The 21,846-nt window shown below is 43.0% G+C and overlaps 1 protein-coding gene across 3 annotated transcripts in view; it reads left to right on the forward strand.

Moving 5' to 3' along the window:
• The window catches only part of LOC115049366 (tetratricopeptide repeat protein 28), a 158,536-nt gene that overhangs the window by 78,778 nt on the left and 57,912 nt on the right, over positions 1–21,846 (forward strand). For all 3 annotated transcript variants that reach the window (XM_029511505.1, XM_029511506.1, XM_029511507.1), the window contains one exon: positions 17,884–18,031. In XM_029511505.1, coding sequence (XP_029367365.1) covers positions 17,884–18,031 — 148 coding nt within the window. The remainder of the gene's footprint in view (positions 1–17,883; positions 18,032–21,846) is intronic.

Raw genomic sequence — 21,846 nt, forward strand, 5'->3', positions numbered from 1 at the left:
TCTCTTTGCTGCTTGGTACATGGGTGTGAGAGTCTTAGTGGGTGTAAGTCAACAAGGCAAAAGGTTGTTAGTGTAAATGACGGTGGTGTAAATGTTTTTCATTTCTCGGTGTATGTCGTAATCTCACCCTCATTTAGCTGGGCCCTGCTCTGTACACCCCAGCGATCCTTTGATCACCGAAGCCAGATTCAAAGCAACTCTGATGAGAGCTCAGAGCCTCAGTCTGCCGTTCTACTGACATTTACATTATCCAGTCTGGTCTTTCTTCAGCCCTGATAATTACCTCCATCACGGCAGCGCTGCAAAAACGCAGAATGACGATATCCACTCTGGATTGAGGCTACAGCTACATGTTATCGGCCTGTCACATGTAGACCATCCCCTGCCTGTGCTAGGCCCACATGCCAATCACAACTAATGATACACAGCCGACAGGCAATGGTGGTGGTGTCATATTCTTGCAGCTATTACTTTGCAAACCTCTCTGTGAATGTATTTAATTGGCTGGGGGCTCAGTTTCAACTGCTTAAACTGTCATTAGCTGCTTTGCATTTGTCACCTCTGACCCCCTTCAGGGAGCCTCGGTGTTAGGTGGGCTGAGTTTGGACTATTTGGTCTTGTGCCTCGCTGACCTCAGGAGGTGATTAATTAAGGTTGAGGGCCAGCCAGATGATCACACCTACAAAACCACATGCAGCGGTGATGATGAGGAGCATTTAGATATCCCCCCTTCCCGGCCCTTCCTCCACCATGGAGCTGATTCAATAGAGCCATCACTGATGACAACCTCTTCCACAGATGTGGGTGGGCTGCTGGGGACATCAAGGTCTGCCTTGGAAAGAAAATTGGATTCTTTCCAGTAATAAGGATTTGTTCACCAGGGAGTTAAAAATGGATGGAGGTGCTCTTTGAAAGGTGTGCTTGTTGAGGTTTTTGTGGGATTTGAGGTTGTGTTAGGGGTTGATAGGTTGAGATATGGCTGTGGAGCCTACTGTTGAATAGGATGCTATTTTCATTATTGTCCTGGTCTTGTCTTGGGCTGTGTTCATTTGAGTTCAAGGGTTGATGTGCACCAACTTCCACAGAGGTTGAAATTGGGGTTTCAAGGGGTATGAGAGGGCCCCTCAGGCGGTGAACTGGTCCTTTGGAGCATTGTGGTATTTGACAGGGCAGCTGTAATTGCTCCTCAGAGACCAAGAACAGTCAGCATCATCAAAACGAGCACTTCTGAAGGGGATTCGTTCCTAGAAGGAAAGGAGAGCTCCATGGGAGAAGTGGTCCCTGAAGATATCACGTCCGGAAAAAGACATTTATTTATTTTGTGTTAATAACACTTTTTTTTTTTAATCTGTGAAGAAATTACCTCAGCTGTCTTCCTTAGGTCCTGTGGGGCATTGAAATCTCTTGCCCCTTTTTACTGCCACATCCCTTTCCTCTCAGCAATCTTTTTTTCATCCCTCAAATTTATTTTCTTTTCACTTGTGTCAATGGTTGTGTTTTGAAAAACATGAGAGCGAGGCCAAGCCTTGGGGTCCCCCAGGGCCAACGCTGAGGCTCTTTTTCAGCATGCAGCACGATGTTCAAAGGCTCCTCCAGTTTTTCACCCAGTTGAAAGCCAAGTGTTTAGGGCGATTCACAGTAAATGCCATATCCTTTGCTGCGCTGGGTCGTGAGAGTGGTTTGGGTCATGGTTGTACGAGGGCTTTTGGACCGAGCTGTTTGAGGATAACTAGCCTGTAATAGCTATATTCACATCTGCTGCTAGGAGATAGTAGTCGTGGTGTCGCACTTGGATTCAGCCTTTCTGTGGGAGGTTTGTCTGGGGGCTGTGATAAATGTACCTCTGTAATTGACCAGGATTTCAGAAACCACTCTTTTCTGTACGTCTAGAGTCAGCAAATGTTGCTCTTTGACTGAAGAGCAGAGACAGCTGCAGAAACTGTGTGGCGGCCTCTGCTGTTGTATAACTGTGACTCTGTTGTGAGTCAGTGTGCGTGTGCGTGGTTGTGTTTATGTGCAGTGGTGCAGGGTGTGCATTTTCCAGGTCAGATGGGTCACTACTGGAGTGATGGGTGTGTTTTTGATGGGTGACCTAACTTCCTCACCCTTCACCTGCCTCCTCCCTATTCCATCCTTCTCCTCCACCGAACATGATGTATTGTTGTACACCCCAAGAGGAAGAAGTAAGACGGTTTATTTGTATCAGTTCATAATTAGTCCACCTCCTCCCGCCTGTGTAATACAGATATATTTGCATAAATAAGACCAGAAGGTCACGGATGACTGCCTGCAGAAAAAAATCCCTCTCCTTATACAATAGCTGCCATTCCCCTTGGGTGGGACCCAGTTGTTGACCCTTGATGAACTCCTGACCAGAGCTGCCATGTCCTCCCGTCTTGATGCAGTGACACTTTGGATTGTGACCAGACAGTGAGAGCGAGAAACAACGCGACAGTTTGACCCAGACGCAATGGAATGCAAACGGGGGATCTATAGAGATTATACTGCCTGCCTTTTTAAATAGCCTTGGTCCTTCAGTGTGGAAGCCACCCCCGCTAGAGAGGCCTGGTCAACGAGATAGGTGCCTTTTTTCTTTTCATGTTGCAAAATGTAGCTTCACTGGAACAGATTTGTCGTCACAAGCAAATTATTTTCAGATTTTTTTAATTTTTTTTTTTAATATATGTATTTTTTTAGGCTCTACTTTTTCTAGGGCTCAAGCAGAGTGCACTGGCTAAAGATATACTGTTGGCCCTAATCTCATCCTTTCTTTTGTGTGCATGCATTCCCTAACCGGCCGCTTCTTAACTACCTTTGCCCCATATCTTTTCATTCTCGCTCTCCCTATCCCTCTCTTTCTGTACCTCTTGCTCACCTTCCCAACTGCCACAATGAGAGGGTTTAATGGAAATTATTCTGAAATGGAAAGAAATTTAAAGTCCAGGGTTCATGGGCTCTTTGTCAAACCATATCTGTTCAAGTCAGAGAAGGCATAGTCGCAATTGGGGCACACAGCTCTTAACTTTGCTGAAAGGCCATTTGTTATTTAGGCAGCGTAAGCACTGTATTTCTTTTGCTTACAGGCTTTTATGACTGTCGCACTTCCCCTTCAACAATGAGGGCTGGTGCGTTGAGTTCATAAACCTTATTCTCTATTTTAGTTTATTTCGGACATCCCTCAGTCTTTGGGAATCTGGCAGGATCTATTTCCTATGAAAACAGTCTATTTAGGGTCACAGAGCATTAACATATTGAACAGGAATAAATCACTGAAATCCATTAAACTCTGTGGGCAGATCAAGCTGTCTCAGAACTACATGTTTATACAAAGGTGCCTTTATGATTTACTTCGGCTTCAGTGTCTGTTCTCTGTGTGACTTTGGATGTCTATTTAAGTTCCCAGTCATGTTTTTGAAATCATGGTTAAATCAGGGTCGCAGAATAAGAGCTTTGCGATTTAGTACCAGCTGCTATTTGATACTTCAATTTTTTTTCTGTTATTTATGCTCATTCTTCAATTTAAATGTATGGATCTTTTTGACAGTCCATTGGTTTTTAGAGGCAGTGATTCAGCATATTTACTTAATTATGCTCATATTTGGAGAGACACCGGCAGTTGTCTGTGACAAACACTCCATGTGAATGGATAATAAAGATGTTCTGCTCTATATTCTTTGCATATTCTCAGCGGCACAAGACATTAAAATGTCCTTCCGAAAATCCCTCATGTTCGCTGTTGTCCGTGTCTGTTCATAGGTAGCTGTGCATTGCGGGGCTTCTCTGTAAGCTTGATGTCACTCTCGGAGTGTGAGGAGGGGGATTTGTCTTCCTTTCCCCTTTACTCATCTCTTTTGTTTGTCCTGGTTTTCATAGATGAGCAGCAGCCCTCCATTCTCTTCTGGAGCGAAACTAAATGCTGCCGCTTCTCTTGACCTGTCAGCTCCAAATTGGCAGCCTGACCTTCTTTTTCTTCCTCGGGCCGCCTGCACAAAGCCATACCTCTACTGTGGGGAAAAAATGCAATTAAGAGGTGACATAAACACTGAGCACACGCTGTAGCCATGCCCAGGAAGAAGGAGGGGTTACGACAGCTACAACGGTGACGTGCACGCATAGATACTGGTCTATTAATTGGATTTTACACATTGAAGAGTGACACAGGGGTGAATCGCCTCAACAAGGAAAAGCGGATGTGACTCTGTCTCACTGACTGAGCATTGACAGGAGAGTGGTGTTGAACTTTGCTCTGACTGGTGTGTGCATTTAATGTGGCTGTTCTTTGACCTTGTGTTTTGATTTGTTGTTGGTAATTATCACCTAATGTTTCTGCATTAATTTCTGCAAGTAGATCCATGATTTAAAAAAAAATCACACCTGTGAAATCATCAAAGTCACAAAATGCTTTTCTCCAATCAGAGTTTACAAAAAGCCATCTCATAATACCACCAAAATTTTGAAAATGTGAACTATTTAATTTTTGAAAGGGGAAACTAAATATTCCGGACATGCTTAGGTAATAGTCATCGATTCTTTTATGACAAAAAGTGTGGCTTACACATGCCAATCAAGTAGAGAATACGATTGGCTTTGTATCTTTTGCTGCATGGTTTTATAATCCCTGATACAATACAAAGACATTATCACACACAATTGAGTTTAATGACTAGGCAGTGTCTGCAAATATTAGAATTCATTCTCATAGAAATACAATACCCCCTCCTTTTGCAATGTGATATAAGCAGCTTTTATTTTTAGTCGCAGAAGCCCATTAGAAGAAGGAATGAGGGACACTGTTGCTTAATTGCCAGCTAAGGTGTGTGACATTTGGAGCAGCACATCGAATCTGACCCAAAGTCCAAAAGGTGTTATGAGGGAATTACACCACTCTCTCCAGGCAACGCATTTAATAACACGACTCAGTGACTCACGCACACACACTGAAAGACAATGTGTCAATCTATGCCACTACGTAAGTCTACGTAGTGGCATAGATTGACTGACAGATTTTGTCTATTTATGTCTTCGAGTTTTTTGAGTTTGTTTGTTCAATGCAGAGGATTTTAGTAGATGTGATGGTTTGATCTGGACGAATGCTAAATGGGTGGTTTTATATTTTTTGTTAGCAGGCAGTGGTTGAGGATTCACCTCTACTTTGTAAAAAATTATCATAAAAGTTCATGTTTGTGTCAGCAACTATTAGTCATAGTTACTGTGTTTTAAGTTTTGGGCCCCAGCTATCATTGTTTTGTCTGCATGACCTTACATTCCTAGATCTTTGAATCTACTGCATTCTGTTATTGCTACATATAAACCTATCTTCTTATAAGCTCTGTGAGAATGATCAAGAGTGATATATTTGCTTGGTTAGCCTTGTAAACAGCCTGCTGCTCCACCATGTCTGTGCTCATCATATTTGTACAGTAGATCACTGGTTCCCTGGCCTCCTCCTCCAGGGCTGTTTAGCTTCCAGACCCCTAACAGAGGAAAGGAAACTCCTTTGGGGGGACATGAAGCACCACAGGTTGAATGAAATTCTCTCTGAACACTCTAACGCTCTCTTCATCTCCACAGACTCTGGGGAAAAAGCAGCAGAAAATGTTTAAAACAGGACGCTTAATCCACCAGCATGGAAAAAGCATAGTGCATGGAGGTTTTTTTCCCCCCAAGAGAGAAAGCACTTTAAAAGAGGCCCAGCTTGATAGGCTGGCATAATGAGCCACCCCTGGATGATATTAGAAAGTTTATTCATAGAGTAGCACTAGAAGATGGCTTAGTGCAGGATGTTATCTTAATGCCACAACATGATAAATGATACAGGAAGGATTGTGTTGGGAAGTAGTTAGGAAATATGTTGTAACATATTTTTGGGAAGAGTCTATAAGCGAAAAACTGAAAATAAAGCTCTTATTGCGTGTGGACATAAAAACTCCCTCTGCTCATCTTTTTTTAATTACCTCAGTAAGCATGATCCAATACGCTTCAATATCTTTATCGTAGTTTCGCCGTTAAGTAATAGAACATCACTCACACACAGTTCCACCTAATGATAAGTTATGAGAGTGAGTCCTCCTTAAATGGTTCAGAGGCTCTGTGTGTGTGTGTGTGTGTGTGTGTGTGTGTGTGTGTGTGTGTGTGTGTGTGTGTGTGTGTGTGTGTGTGTGTGTGTGTTTAACTTGTAACAGGGTTTCCTATCGGGGCTAGTGTCTCAGTAAATGATGGTGGTGGGGTTGGTTACTTCGGTGGGGGTCATCACTCCGTGGGCAGTCTGATAGGTAATTCATACACCCTGGCTATATAAGGGAGGGCGCTTCTTCACCATTTATCATGCCACATGCACTCCTAAACCCCCCATGCCTTGCCCTCGAGTAAACTGTTGCATCAGTAAAGAAATGAGAAGTGCAGTGTTGGGAGGTACGATATTTAGCGTCAGCCATAGCATCGTTCCTCTGCCAGCTGCTCCGGACAGTATGCTAATTTAAATTTGCATGTTTGGTGTTGTTCACTTGCAAAGTGGTGTTGCGGACCTGCACTTTGCTCGGGGTAATCATTAGCACGAGAGGAGGATTTAGTATTCTGCTCAGCTGAGACACTAACAGAGATAGGTCCCCGGCTTCTGTTTCTATTAGTGTCCAGGCCTGCGGCTGCACAGCCAACACTTCAATGAGCGCTTTCTCAACGCATGGCCATTTCTCTGCTGCAGCTGCTGCCCTACTAACTCACTGGCTTAGGGATAGAAATATGACACTGGAGAACACCCATAGTATTCTTACACCATACCCCCCTTTTTTTTGTCTCTAGTCCACACGATTTCACATCCAATTTTCCCATCACCCAGTGACGCCCATTCCCCTAAGACCCCCAGCTACTGCAGGATCACTTGACTCTCCTGTGTGTGTTTGTGTGTTTGGATGCATGTCTGCTCTTATTGATCAGGGTTGTGTTTCTGTGGTTCTGGGCTCCTGCTGTTGTTAGCACTGCAGTGTAAAGGGTGGGGAGGAGGGAGTGTGGTTCGCAGCACTGAGAAGAGCTTCAGGGTTGTGTGTGTGTGTGTAGTTGAATGTGTGTTCTAATGGGATTCACTGTATTCACAGTACACATTTTTTCTCTCTCTTATCTGTCATATTTGCAACAAGAACAACAATTTACACAATTAAACTACAATTATGGTATATTTGGTCTGACAGCTGGATAACTGTCCAGGAGGAGAAAGGAAACAGGAGAATACAGGCGGCACTAACATGAAGTACTCATAGGATCGCAAAACACTCTAATTGCAAGTAGGAGGATGGCGTGTAATGCGATTAAAAACAAGGCAATTTTTAGATTTGTCTTTCAATTAAAACAGTTTGGCTCAGCAATTAAAATATGATGAATGCAAGATGAGTTTTAAGGACATTGGTAAAATGCTATTTTTTTCTTTTCAGTGAGAAAACAAACTATTTTAAATGATGGAGAGACAAATAAAACAGAGTGTAAACTCCCTTTTGCATTAGAAGTAATTCCTTCATTACACTTAGACAAAGTGAAGGTGAGAGAAGGAGATTTTAATTTAATTTTTTTTTTTTACCCTGCCCCCCCTCCTCTACCTCCCTTATCCACAGTTCCTCTTTATTGTAGTTCTCTGCTCAGTGGGTGTGGATAGGACTCTTATGATGGATTGCTCTACTGGTCCTCTTGAGCGTATGCATGTGAATAAATGGCTGCAATGCGCATGCCCCCCCCTTCTTTCCCAAAGTTCTCTTGCCACCCTCCTCCATCCTTTTCTCCCATTTCAGCTGTTTTGGACATGTATGCTGGAGCACAGATATGCACTTGTGTTCACATATGGCTGAACGCATGGACATGCCAACACAGCATAACGCTGTAGCACTCAGGGCACTTATTCCTCCATGGCCACAGTGATTAATTACGTCTAACAAAGCAAACACAGTGTTGCTTGTCCGGATCAATCTCCCTCCTATCTTGGTGCGTGTGGCTGTCACCAGTAATTGCCAAATTCGGTGTAGTATGAAATGAGGACCTTTTTCACCTCTCACTGGTCCTAACCATTGCCTTTGTTTTCCGCACTTATAGCTCCTGCTTTCTTAGCTCCTGTGGCTCCATCCATTGCCCGCTTCCCCTGTAATTCCCTAATGCCCTCCCCCCGTAATGCCTTTTATTTGTGAGCTAAATAATTAATTTTATTGTCACTCATGTATAACACCTGACACGTTCTTTAAGAGAAACACATGCAGAAATCAAGCATCATGTTATCCCTGCATCGCTCTGCCTAAGCTGTTGAAAAACCATTAATGCATTTGTAGTATACGTTTGTTGCTAAATGAGAAAATGAATACATTCTGCCACTATCGCCAGCTGGGTGCGGTGAGCCCCATTGATTGTTGGCACCCACAGTATTAGTAGTAGCTCTGAGCGAGTGTCTTTATTTGCCTTGCTGTGTGTCTGTGTGTGTCTGTGCATGTTTGTATGCGTGAGGGTTTCTGGCAGTGGGTTACTTTTCTGTTGACACTGGTTGCCAGTTGACAGTTAGTTTCTTGTTTTTTTTTTTGAACATATGAACCATCCACAGGTGGTAAGGAAACCTGTTCTCTTCATCTTATTACCGGACAGACCATCAAGTCACACAGCATGCTTAGAGATAGATGTCAAAGCCAGGGAAACACAGCTAACGTGATTAGCGGGCGGACACAATTAATGATGCTTGGTGATGGCCAAAAAACATGGAGGGAATTCGCTGTTTAATGAGCTATCACAAAGACTGTGCAGATGTGTTACAAGACTACTCAGTCTTATCGGAGGCCGACACCTCTTTTCCGTAGGACTGTGCCAATTAGCCTTATTATGGGAGTTTACTGTCAAGATTTCAGTCCAGAATAGTGAGTAACTGTTACTAAAATGTACATTGTGCTTGTTAAAATGTGCAGCACCGTGTATGTCCCCCCCCTCTTTGGGGGTGAAAATTGTACTACTGTTCAGCTCAACTACACCTGGGATTGACTGATAATTCGCAATAGGAAAGATGCCCTGAAAAACTACTGTCATTAATAATGAAAAATCCACACTGGTCCACTCATAATCATGCTTTTTTTTTTCAGCTTCCGATATTTTCCCTGGCCCAGCAATGTGCTGGAGCATGTCATATATATGATAAGCAGAGGAGCCTGTCAACGAGGGACTCATCACACACTTAAATTGGTTCAGCATCGAGTTCATATTGCAGTGTGGCCGAGGGGGAATTAGTGAGTCTATATATAAACCCCTGCTGCCTGTGTTGTGAATTAAAGTGCATTTATCTGGTCATCGCTGGGGAGATCTCCGTGTGCACCGGCATGGCAAAGAGGTGGTGCTGCAGCCACAACAGCCCCGTACACTGATACAGCTAGTGCACTGGGAGATGCGAAGGAGAAACAGGTCATACACAATGAAGAGCTCTGATAGCCTGGATGGCAGTAGACATGTACAGCACACAAGGAGGGAATAACAAGAAGCAACCCTGTGTCTCCTTCATGTGCTAACCTTACTCTCTCTTTCTCCTCCTCTGCCTTTCCACCTCCTCCTTGCTTGAAGCGTGTCGAAACCTTGGAGCTACATCACCATTGTCTTTCCTCACTCTGTCCTTCTCTCTCTTCAGCCCTCTCAGCCTCATCTGTGATTCAGCTTGGCTTTACTCAATCATGTATGAGTCCTTACTAACAGAATCAAAACCGGTGGGGCTCATGCCATGCTTTTCATTAGAGTGCTCCATAAAAGCTGACTATGCGTCTTTTGAAGTATTGCTAGGCAGCTTGGGAGAAGCCGCACTGTCAGGCAGCCCATGCTGCTGACTCTTATTTGATGAAGCAACTTCCCACTCAGGCCAGATCAACCTAATGAAGCTTGTGCAAGTACTGACAGTGACGAGGAGCTGTGCCTACTGTGTGGCAGTGTGATGGGATAATGACTTGGTAGACTCTGTTAAACTTGCTTTGGGATCTTCAAACTCAGCAAGCAAAGATAACCAGCCCCAAAAAAGCTTCACAACCCAAAAATGAACTGCTTGTATTTTGCACAGGTTAAATGATGAGTACGCTGAATTTCTGACCGTAACAGTGACATGGCCCTCTAATCACAAATGCCCACAACTGACTTTGAGTGTTTCCATTGGCTGTTGATCTTTCAAAATTACTTGTTCAATTGAATTTCCAATAGGGGCTGTTGTATCTGTCCATGTTTACATGACAATTGAATTAGAACATTACTATTAAAGTTTTCCTCGTTTTCCCGAAAATTTGAGAACTGCACAGGAACTACAGTGTGAAAAACAAAAGGACTGAGGCCTCATCAAAGAGAGTCATCTGTCAAATCCATTCTGTATATGAAATTAATCCAGATACCCCAAAAATCTCAGCACGGTTGTCTATAACTTATCAGGACGTTAACTCACTTAATGGGCAGTGTTTTAGCCACTAATTCATATTTAGTTATTGTGTTTGGTTTGACAGCAGAAACAGAAAAACTTGGAAATAAGAAGAGCCTCATTGGGAATTCAGCTGTATTAAAATACTGTTTATGTGAGCACAAACACTGAGGGAGAAGCAAACCGATAAAGGGATGAAAAAGGCTGACATTAGGCAGAATGCAAATAACCTCAAAAGTCCAGCCAGATACGAGGTTTTGGCCAATTCTTGTTTTTTTGTTTTTGTTTTTTTTTTGTCCCTCTTATTCTTTGTTTAACTACTTCAACAGCTTATGTCTCCCACTAGAAAGTAAATACATAATTGGTGATGGCAGCACTATGTAAGATGTGAAGCTCAGAGTGTCACGCCTTGAAGAGGCGCTGAGAGAGGGTCAGTTGGACATGACTCCCCACCGTAACGGTTAATGGAGATGCTTGGTTTCACCATTTTGAGAACATGTGTCTCTCAGCTCGTGTTTACTAAGAGGAGGGTATTTTTCAGCCATGCTTGAGTTCACTGTCAAAGCCAATTAAGGGAGTACAAATGAAGATGGAGGATGCAGCGCCTCAGGCCAAGAGAGTACCACACCAGGGCCAAGTAGCCTCCTCTGTCATCACTGAGAGGATACCAACACCTGGGAAACATATGGTCACGACAGCTTATTCAGTTGGTATCAGCTATGAATATTCATGACCTGAATGCAAAATGAAAAAAAAAAAATAGTTGCACTTTTTAATAAATAGGTGTTAGTGAAGTTTCTCACATGCAAACAAGTCAACAGAAATCAAAAAATGGCTTGACAACTCCTCTTCAGTTCCAAAAGGTATCCCCAGTGAATGGTAAGCCCTGTAGGTATTCTCCAATAAACCCTTTTATGGCCACCTCCAGTTTAGTCAGGACAGAAAACACTTCTCCAGCTTAGAGTTGCTCTCTTTCTCAGGTTCACCATCTGGCCTTGATTGATTAAAGCTCCTTTAAGTAATTAATGCCCACTTTAATTGAGAGTCTGCCCCTGTGGCCGTGGGGGTTCGTGCGCAATGCTCAGGCTGAGCAGAGCCAGGGCTCTAGTTGAGAGGGGCACGGATATCTGTTTAGCACCCTGACCCTCTCAGCCTCACATCTCAAGACTCCTAAGATGTTAATAAGAATGCAAGCATGCTTGCTTCCGTCCATGTGACAAATCGTGCTATAAATCATAGCAGTGGAGTGTGACACAGGTTTTTTTCCCCACATCGGAATGAGCTAAAGGCATGTCGCCATTTTATCAGCTGCTTTATCGCTTTCCATTGGTCTATTTCCTTTGTAAAAAACAGTTATGGTGGACATGCACGTAGGGGCAAAAAGTTGAATTCCCTCTGCCAAACAGTGTATTGTGAAAGCATGTCTCTGCTCGGCCCCTACAGCTTGCCACCATTGTGCTGTTTCATCTGTTTGTAATAAATGAGTGATATCAGTTTATACTTTCCGTTTCATTGACTGTCACAATAGATGTGCGCCACACGACACTTCCCCAATCTCAACCCCTGACCTTCTTTATTGAAGCCTTTCTTTGTCTTTTAGTAATTGTTTTTTGAAAATGTTAAACCATCCCCCAGCCGGATAACGCAAGACACAGTGAATACAGAGTGCTCAGCATTGATTCCACAAACCTGACTATGACCTTTTCCAATCTGAAGTCCTGCGCTGGCTGCTAGTTTGATGTGAGCTGGCTAATCGATTCCTCGCAGGCGTGAGAGTGTACTACAATGTCTCTCACACTGAAGCCTCTACCAGGCAACCTGGATTTTACCTGAGTCTTATTGTCACCACTCACTGAATAATGAAACATTTACCCTTTAATTGCCAGCTTCACAAAGAATGATCAGTTTAATTTGCTCTCATTAAAGGCATCTAATCTAATGGGTTTATTAGGGGCTTGGGATAGAATAGCAATCACCAGAGTCTACGACGCCCTTGGGGAGGAGTACATCAATGGATCATAAATATTTTACTATGTCTACAGACGTGGAGATTGTAAGTTGCTTCGATTTGACTTGCATAAGTGCTTAACATGCACCTTGGATGTGGCTTATGTGGTAATTTAAAATCACTGTAGACTTGAACAGGCTTGTTCTATAAAAGCTCTCTAAGTCAGCACACAGCACAAAGCAGAACCCTGAAAAAGCACCATTTTTCATCGATCAGGTAGATTAGTGCAGAAACCTTTCACTCTGTGAAGTAAAATGGCATCGTCACTATTTTTTCTTACTGACACCACACATACATGCAGATAAAGGTGCACTTGATCGATGTAGGTCAGGGCTGTTTGCGTGTTTATGTTTCATTCTTATTAGATTGGTGAGATGGTAATAGACAGGCAGCTGTGTCATGATTATACCCCTCGGACCCCTGGGCCTGAGGCGATAGCTGCATTGCACCCCATCGGTCCCTTGTGGTGACCAAACTCAGACCTCTTTGGTCCTGGGGGAGGAGATCCGTACCTGAGGGGAGATGCAGCAAGATGGATCGAAAGTCATGGAATTGGCCTCAGAAATAGATTTAATTAGATTTAATACAAACTCCATTGTGCTGTTCTGTGGCTTTCAGCTTGTCAAGTTGAAGGGCAGAGGGACCATAGCAGCAATCATTCCATTTCACTTTTTTTCCCCCAGCTTTTCTCCAAGCTAATTTGTCATAGCCGACAGTTATCCCTGGATATTAAATTAAGCAGTTGACATTTTGTGTACCCTGCGAATCGACTGTATCACCTTGAAAGTGCAGTGGCAGTGATGTGCAAGAAATGGCAGAGGCCCATGTCTTAAACCCTGGTCAACAAATGACACTTCTGGGTCACTTAGGAAACCAGGCAACAACACCTATAGTTCAATAGCCAAGAAACAGAGGGAAGAAAAGCAACAATCCCTTTCTTCCTGTCACACCATTAGTGTTAATCTGATCCTGGCGTTGCATGTGGAAAGCTGATTTCAAATAATGTGTGTTTGTTTGAGACAGATGGGTGGTTTTCTTTAGGAGTTATTGATGTGTTTTTTTCCGTTTGTATTTGTGTGTGTGTGCAGTGTATTTGGAGCCCGCTGTCTCTGTTTGATGGTCTGATTTGGGTTCCATTACTTCGCCAGCAGGGGGTTCTGTTCAAAGTCATCGTGTTGGCACCAGTGGCCCCATGGGTGATCAGAAACCATCTGCAGAAGGCGTACCCTAAACACTCTGTAGCAGTGAAGGGTGTGGAACGATCATATTCACCAAGCTTACGCGGCTTCTATTGATTTCCACAATTGAGAGCTTCTCTGTTATTTCTAATCACCGATCGGGGTGCAGCAAGCCTCACAAGGCTTTGGGCTACTGGAGCACAGCTGGAGCAGTCAATTCAGTGACAGGCTGTCTGCGCTGTGGGCGAGGAGTTATGCTGTTTGTTTAGAAAGACATCACTGTGGTTGGGATTTTACAACTCTCAATATGTGGCAGAAAACAGTGTTGGCTGCAGTGCCCTTGATAGAAAGCATTTAACAAATTATCTTGCAAGTTTGATTCCTTGGAGGAAATTACGGATCCAGGAAAGGGTAAACAAATAGATTTGACAGTCTTCAATAAGCATTTTGTTGTTTTGCTGTGAAATAGGTCACATATGTTGACTCTTGCAAATGTGAACAACCTGTTGACCCAAAGAGATTTCTCATACCTCTGATATGTCTCTGTCAGAATGAATTCTATTTTAAGATGAGGAATTTTGTAAAATCAGACATACTCTGTCATGGTCATAATTCATCAAACTCCCTCCGTTCATTGCTCACGACCATTTTGTGTAACAGCACGTCTTGTTGTGATATAATTTCATTGAATTCTTACTTTAAGCCTGTTAGGCCAAGAGCCTGAATGAGGCCAGACAAGTGCAAACACAGACATTGTCCCAAGGGCTAAGGACGCCCCGGGGTTACAGCATACTGAGGAGGGGGAAAGGACATATGCTGCGGTATTAATCTGCTAACAGGAAAGGAGCCTCCACCAGCTGGTCTTGCACCAAACTCCCAATCTTAATCTTGTCAACTTTCTATTCAGCTGCCCCGACTGTGGGCCTTAGAGTGAACAACAAAGCTGTCACTGGAAGAAAATTGTCCATGTTTTGTTGTAAGCGCCTTGTTAGAGAGAAAATGAGCGCGCGCAACTGTGGTGTGCATGATCTGGTTTGTGCACGCGAGAATGTTGAGTCCCTAAAGTATGTGGCACAATGTACCAGTGAGTAACTTTTTTCTTTTGCATCATTTCCCTCTTCCTCCTAAGCATAAAAACATGAATATTTAAGACTACATCAAACAAGCATTCATGAAATATTAAAATGCTCGAGAAACAAGAAAAGCTTTTATCCCTCTCTGTTATTCGTATGTCTTCTCTAGCCCCTCTCTTTTGCTCCTTCGCTCCTATGCTCACACACAAACACATAGATGCGCGTGCACATGCGCACACACACACCCAAACACACTGACTTAGCATTAGCACCCCCAGAATTTACCCACGGGTAAGAGCGTCACACCTTCCTACTCAATCCACTCTTCTATGGTATCAGCATGTTGCCGCATTAAATAGAGGCGGCAGAGGTTTGCAAGAAAGTTCAATAATTTACCCCAGTTAGAATTTCAGGCGAAACACAATCGCCGTATGTTGTACGAGATGCCGCACAGATGTGTCACAAATGAGGAGGGCCTATGCTATGTGAGAACTTTGCCTTTGGTGGAGCTGATGTTTAAGGAGATGGAACACTGACTTGTATCAGTCAGTCAGGTTAAGTTAATCTGTGGAGCTTTCCATGTTATGCCCCCTATTCCTCTTTGTCCTTACCCCATCACTGTACATCTCTCTCTCTCTCTCTCTCTCTCTCTATCAATGTTTCCCTCTGCGTGGCTAAGCTAGAAGCTGTGCTAATCTCTGTAGCTGCAGCTCTAAGCAGATGCTGCTGTGTTTTTAGAACCGATCCTGTTAAGCGTGAATGGAAAAAAAAAAAAAAAAATTGGATATGTAGGGGTAAAATCTTGCTCTCCCTTCACCCACAATGTTTCATGCCAATAGCGTAGCCAGCATTTTGGTATTATTTCCGTTTTGGTCCATGTTCACACTGTTTGGTATCTCCCTTATGTTTACTTTTATTTAAATATGCCGGTATCAGTTTTTGTTGAGCCTCTCATAAGAATCACTGTCAGTCCTCTCCTAAATTAATATTCAGTCCCTCAAATGTAAATTCAAATGAACCCCTCTGTTTTATGAGCAACTCTGGATGAATGGACTTGTTGGATTATGCAAAAACTGAGGTTATATCGCGCTTGTGTGTGTGCGCCTGTCTTTGTGCATATGATGTGTTTTGAAAGCAGTAGGAGATTAATGAAAAAAAAAAAAATCCTATAACGTTGTACGGCACATTGATTCTGTCATTTTTGCCTTGGCTTCTCCATTTATGTATTTATTCTCCTGCTTATGTCTGCAGTATTTTAATGCACTCAGCGTGCAGCCTAGTCTTTCAACCTTATGTAGGACAGGATAGAGTAAAATAAAAGGATTAAAGAAGATGCCAATGTTTTTTTGTTTTTTTTGGGGTTTTTTTTTTTTTTGGGTCAGGGAGCCTCATTTATTCATCTTATTTTATCTTATTGTCCCCTTTCCCCGGTTGTCTCCATCAGGGCATGCAGCTTCAGACTATGAAAGAAAGATCTCTGGGTGAGCGGTCATCCTGTAGGCAAAATCTAATCAAAAGGAGAAATGCTTTTAAATGTCTTTTGTTCCCCTGGGCGAAACATTTGTGGGCCGATCCAATGCTGCCAGTGTGTCCAGCCCAAACTCAACTGTCGCTAGATGCAATTAATATTGAGCGTATAGCCAGGCCTGCCCTCCCCTCATATAATAACAGTGTTACAACAAAGGTTAATGCTTTGAATCCAATCTCTGTTCACGTCATTTTCAATGGAGTTGTGATGCAAGCAAAGGGGAGTAGAAATGTGGGGGTAGCACGTCTGCAGAGGGGAGTGGGGGGGGGACCCAGACGGAAGCAAAATTAATTACTGGTCTCTATAAATTTGATGTCATGTCTCATTTTCCCTAATCCTTCCTGCCTTTCTCACTTTCTAACGGTGCTAACAGAGAAGCTTGGGAAGACTAATGAAAAGGCCTCTTAGATGCTAATAGCAAATTAGCCCTTGTGTCACTTTTGGAAACTGTTTGTGGAGTGACTGTGATGACTCAGTGAGGAGGTGGCCAGACGGCAGCCTGGACTGCTGCTGCCCGCCTCCATGCACACGCACACGCAATGGGACACACAAAAACATCAGTAGATGCAGTCACATTTTTTTTAAAAGTCTGTTTTTTCTTGCCACACACAATTCTTATCCCCCATCCCCCGATTCCTTGTTGCTGTAATTGTGCTTTTCTTACACACAAGCCCAGATATGACTATTCTGAGAGACAGTTTGCTTCTCTTTGGGGGGATTTTGTGGTTTTGAGTATGACTAATGAGCTGGATCTCATTCCATTTCTCTTTGCTGCTGCTTTTAGACTGGACTAGAGTCAGGTTTAACAACTCACTTGGATTATTGTTAGATCAGGCCTTAGACACAAACATACTGAGTTACAAACTTGCCTGGAGAAATATCTTTTCTGGAGTGTCTAAACAAACATGCTGAAAAAAACCCAAAAAAACCCACCAACTTATTGATGGGGCTTTGGATCCCAGCGACAGCGTCTGTTTTAGTTTTGGAACTGAAGAATCTTCCAAAACAATTTAGTCTCACCCAGAAAGATAGAGAATGTCAGCAGTAGCATGCAGTTTATGTCTCAGTGGGACTGAATTATTATTCTGCAACAATGTGACTTTCTTTGCTTTGTGAATAAATGACGTGATGACAAATGTATTTAATTTTTTCATGTTTGAAGAGCCGCTCATGCAGCCAAAACATGTGCACATCTGATGGCAAAAGCAGGTTGTGGCCAGTACAACTATGCTCTGTCAAAGGGAATACACAATTCAAAGTATTTATGGGTGTTCTTTTATTGAGCTAAAGAATGACTTGAGTAAGTAGCTTTCTCTCTTTTAGTTTTTCTCCTCACACAGCCAAATAGAAATCCCATAGCGCTACATGTGTGTGCTGTTCACTCCCACAGCAAACACGAGAAATAAAAAATTTAATAGAAAAACAGTAGTTGCTCCTGAGAAGGCAGCCAGCCAGAGTGTAACATGTGCATTTATGTAAAACTTATAATCCAATTAACAAGTACAAAAAACCAAGTGATCACTCTATTATGGGAATACAAAGGAGAGAAGTGCCATGTTCCGAAAACTACTCGTGTGGAAAAAATGCAAATGGCGTGAAATGAGTGTGTCTGGTAATGTGTTTGTATAAAGCGTCATGCTGTGGCACTAGACTGGAGGCCTGATCACTCTCTCTCTCTCTCTCTCTCTCTCTCTCTACAGGCATACTTCCGACAGGGTGTTGCCCTGCAGTACCTTGGTCGCCATGCCGATGCACTGGCCGCCTTCGCCTCTGGGCTGGCCCAAGACCCCAAGAGCTTACAGCTATTGGTGGGCATGGTAGAAGCTGCCATGAAATCCCCACTACGAGGTAAGAGATTGAGTAGCCGGATTGGTTTGTACTGAAATCTTGGCAGCGAGCTCATGCGTGCGGGTGCCACTGTCTTCCTGCTTCACTATCTCCACATGCTTTGTCCTACGGCGACTGAAAAGCCCATCCCACAGATAATCCTCGCTTTCCTTCAGTCAATATGCGTGTTAGGGTGACTTTACCTGTCAATTTTTACCAATTTGGCAGACAGGCCATCTTTCTATCTTACTGTCTGTCTGTCTTTGGGACTGACTGTTGGTGTCAAGTACTTACCTCCGGACTCTGAGTCCTGATGCCTGCGGCTTCAGCATATCTTATTGTCATTCAGGCTGATCACACACCCAGATAGTCCCTTATCTTAATGAGCATCCAACACTAATGCCATTGTCTGTGTCTGCCCCTGTGTAAGTCTTTTTCCTGAAGCTGAGTAGATTTTTAAGTAGTGCATTCAAGCCAAGATTGTTTCGAAAAACATTTTTTTTTTTACTAAGCATTATTGTCTGTTGTATCATCCAAGTGCAGTGACCCAATTGTCCATGAGTAATCTGTGTGGGCCAGCCTAATGAGCCTCAACACAAACCTGGCAACAATTTTACTTTGGATGACCACGGCAAAGGATTTAATATGCCTCAGATCAGAAAGGCCCTGACTGCCAGCACAGACCGAGTCATCCTGCTGTCTTGCTTTGTCATCACCTGTTTTCTGAACTGTGCTGAAAACGGCACCTTTTAATCAACGTGGCGTTATTTTATCATCCAAAATTCACTGAGCTGTACAATAACATCAGTCGCTTTGAAGGGCTTTGTTGTGTGAGGGATCTGTTTTTCTTTGATTGATTTCAAACAGCGCTCCTCTGAATATTATTGTACAAATGCAGATGAGGGGGGAAAAAAAAAAGTGTCGCAAAGAGAATGAAGAATGGAAACCCCATCTGAGCGACTCTTCCCATATAAGCCTGTCACTGGAACCAAAACAAGAAAAGAGTTTGGGTGTGAGCCCAGATCCGTGCATCATGGACCAGAATGGGTCCTCTCAGTAGGGGAAAGCCAACATTTAGCTGAAGCCATTTAATCTCTTTAATTGTTTACAATATTTCCCACAGTGCCAGGCAACCATCAGAGAGCCTAATCCAAGGTGTGTTGAGGAGAGGTAGCTAGGTCAGAGGATTAAGAGCAATGATCCTCTCACAGGGGCTCCTGGCACAGAGGGACAATAATCAATGTTACGCCAGCAAACAGGGAGGATAATCAGTGCTACTCAGCCCGAGTCCCCTGAGAAGTGAAAGGTAGGTGAGCATTGGAAGAGCATCACAGTCCAGCCATCCACGATTGCGGGCCACATGGCACCCCATCCCAGGGTTCAGCTCAATCATTAACTGTCCTTTCATTTAAATTGGTGTGTTTCTCATTTCCAAAAATATGACCAGTGAAGTCAATATATATATAAATATCTTTGCCCTTATTGGCTTTTCCATCCCACCTGCTTGTTTTGGATTTGTTAGGGTATTGTAATGACACAAAAAAGCTGTAATCCTTTTGTAATTACACTTAAATCCTTTATACCAGTTCAGTAAACAGTGCCTTATTCCCTTCTGTGTATAAACTTAATGTTGTTGCCTTGTTGCCAAGAAAGAACTGATTGTATCTAGCTGTGATTGCTTTGTTCACTTATCTCAGTCATTTATCTTACCACAAACATCTCGACACATTCAGATGTTTGCAGCTCTCCCACAGCACCTATGTGTTTATTCTCTCCCGTTGCATGAAGCGATCCAGCTGATTATATTCACACCTAAATAGGCAAATAAATAAATTAGGATAGAGGAAGTCAAATAATGAACCTGAGGGAACAATATCAAGGCACATGTCCTCAAAGAGTGTGCTATGAGTTCATCAAAGCTTGCTTTGTTTCCACAGTAAATTTCATATTAGATGAATAATTCCCCAAATGTAACTGTGTCATATACGGTTCAGCCCTTTGTTTCTGACACTCACACTACCACCCCTCCTTGCACAGATCAAGGTTTCCTCTCATTACGCCAGACTTAAACAGCTGTTGTGCTCTCCTGCGGATCGTACTGTAATTCCCACAACAGAGGGCTCTCGCACAAGTGGAAACTGGTACAATCTCACCTCCCTCTCCTTACTGTATCTCTCTCTCTCTCCGTCTGCCACTTCCGATCATCCTGGCAGCAGTTTTTCCTCCAGTATCAGCACACCCCATCTGCGTTATTGAATGAGCTGTGGGAAATCAGGCTCTCACAGTTTTATATATTAGAAGCTGTGTTTTAGTATGTATGCATTCACATGGGTAATATTTCTGCTATTCATCCTGCTCCAGTTCTGTCTCCCATTCAGCTGCTCGGGGCCAGGGAGTGTGCAAAGGGTCCATTGGCTGTTAATTATTCGATTGTTTTGCAGTGTATCCTGACTAAAAAGGGTATTTCACTTGAAGATCCCCTTCAGATAAACTGTGGTATGGGGTGATTATTGACCCCACCGGGATCATTTGCAGTTGAAAAGAGTGTCCTTTAACCGGAGGATCAGGATCCATTCAGTGTTCATTAACATCTGTGGTGCGTTTGCTTCTTTACACTCTATACAGGAGTTGCGATACAACCCCAATATCCTTAAAGGGAGCAGGAAAGGGCGCGTTATTACTCACAAGATGAGATGATATTTTCTCATTATATTTCACTGCAACAAAACAGCAAGTGAAATAACAACAATATAGCAGAATATCCTTATTTTGTAATAACGTTGTCATGTATAAGATACGTCATGCTCGGTGTGGAAATTAATAATAATTATCAAATCATAGAAGAAATTTAAAGGATATTTAAGGATATTTAAAGTTTTGTGTATTTCAAGTGTGTTTCAAGGCTTGGTCAGTCCCAGGGATGATAGGCCATTAAATATATGAAGGAAGGCAGAATAACTCTTTTGCACATTCCAGATACATAGTTAGTGCCCACTTCTCCAAGACAAATTGGGAGAAAGATGATGTAGACATGGACTGATTCTCTGCTGCATGCCAATGAGGTTGAAGTTGTAATGCTTGCTGCATATCTTGATTTAAAGCTCAGTAAACACCAGTTAAAGCCCATGTGCGTTTGTATACATGAAGCGTGTGAAGCTGCACTCTCAGATGTTGTCATAACTACGTTTTTATAAGTTTAGCAGCCATGGCATCTTTTTTTTTTAAAAACCTCCTCAGTTTGATTTATGACTCAGCGCTCGCTGTCACTCTGAAGGCAATTACAAGCTATGAATGGATATTATATGCACGCACTGTCTCTGTAAGCCCGACATTCTGCCAAGTGGTGGAACACAAGCGACGCTCTTGAAAGAACATCATCAGTTATGCTTTTGAGTGCTTGCATAGGGAAGCATCCCATATTGTGTGCGTGTGCGTCTAGGTGAATTAGCATCTCCTTCTGTTTTGAAGAGCTATTGAATTTATTCAGATATTGTGACTGTGTACTTGTTGCCCCTAAATGTTTGTCTAAACAAATTAAAGTTACAATTTCTGAAAGCTTAGGTGGTAGGAGGAAACAGTCTGTGCTGTCTGTACGGGCGCAGAAACACCGTGCAGTGATCAGGAGGCGAGCACGTTTGCCTAATTAATAGCAGCTCTGCTTAAAATACATGCAAATACAGAAGCACGAAATGGACCTCTGTATGTGAATGCAAATATATACTGATACATAAATGCGTCAAACGCAGACATAGCCACATGCACACAGGCACATGGGCGTGCCTCCATGCAACCCCCCTCCTGTTGTTCGATGCTGGTGTCTGCCAGAGGGCTTTGTA

This window comes from Echeneis naucrates, chromosome 9 (assembly GCF_900963305.1).
Source record: "Echeneis naucrates chromosome 9, fEcheNa1.1, whole genome shotgun sequence".
In the NCBI taxonomy this organism is placed as follows: Eukaryota; Metazoa; Chordata; class Actinopteri; order Carangiformes; family Echeneidae; genus Echeneis; species Echeneis naucrates.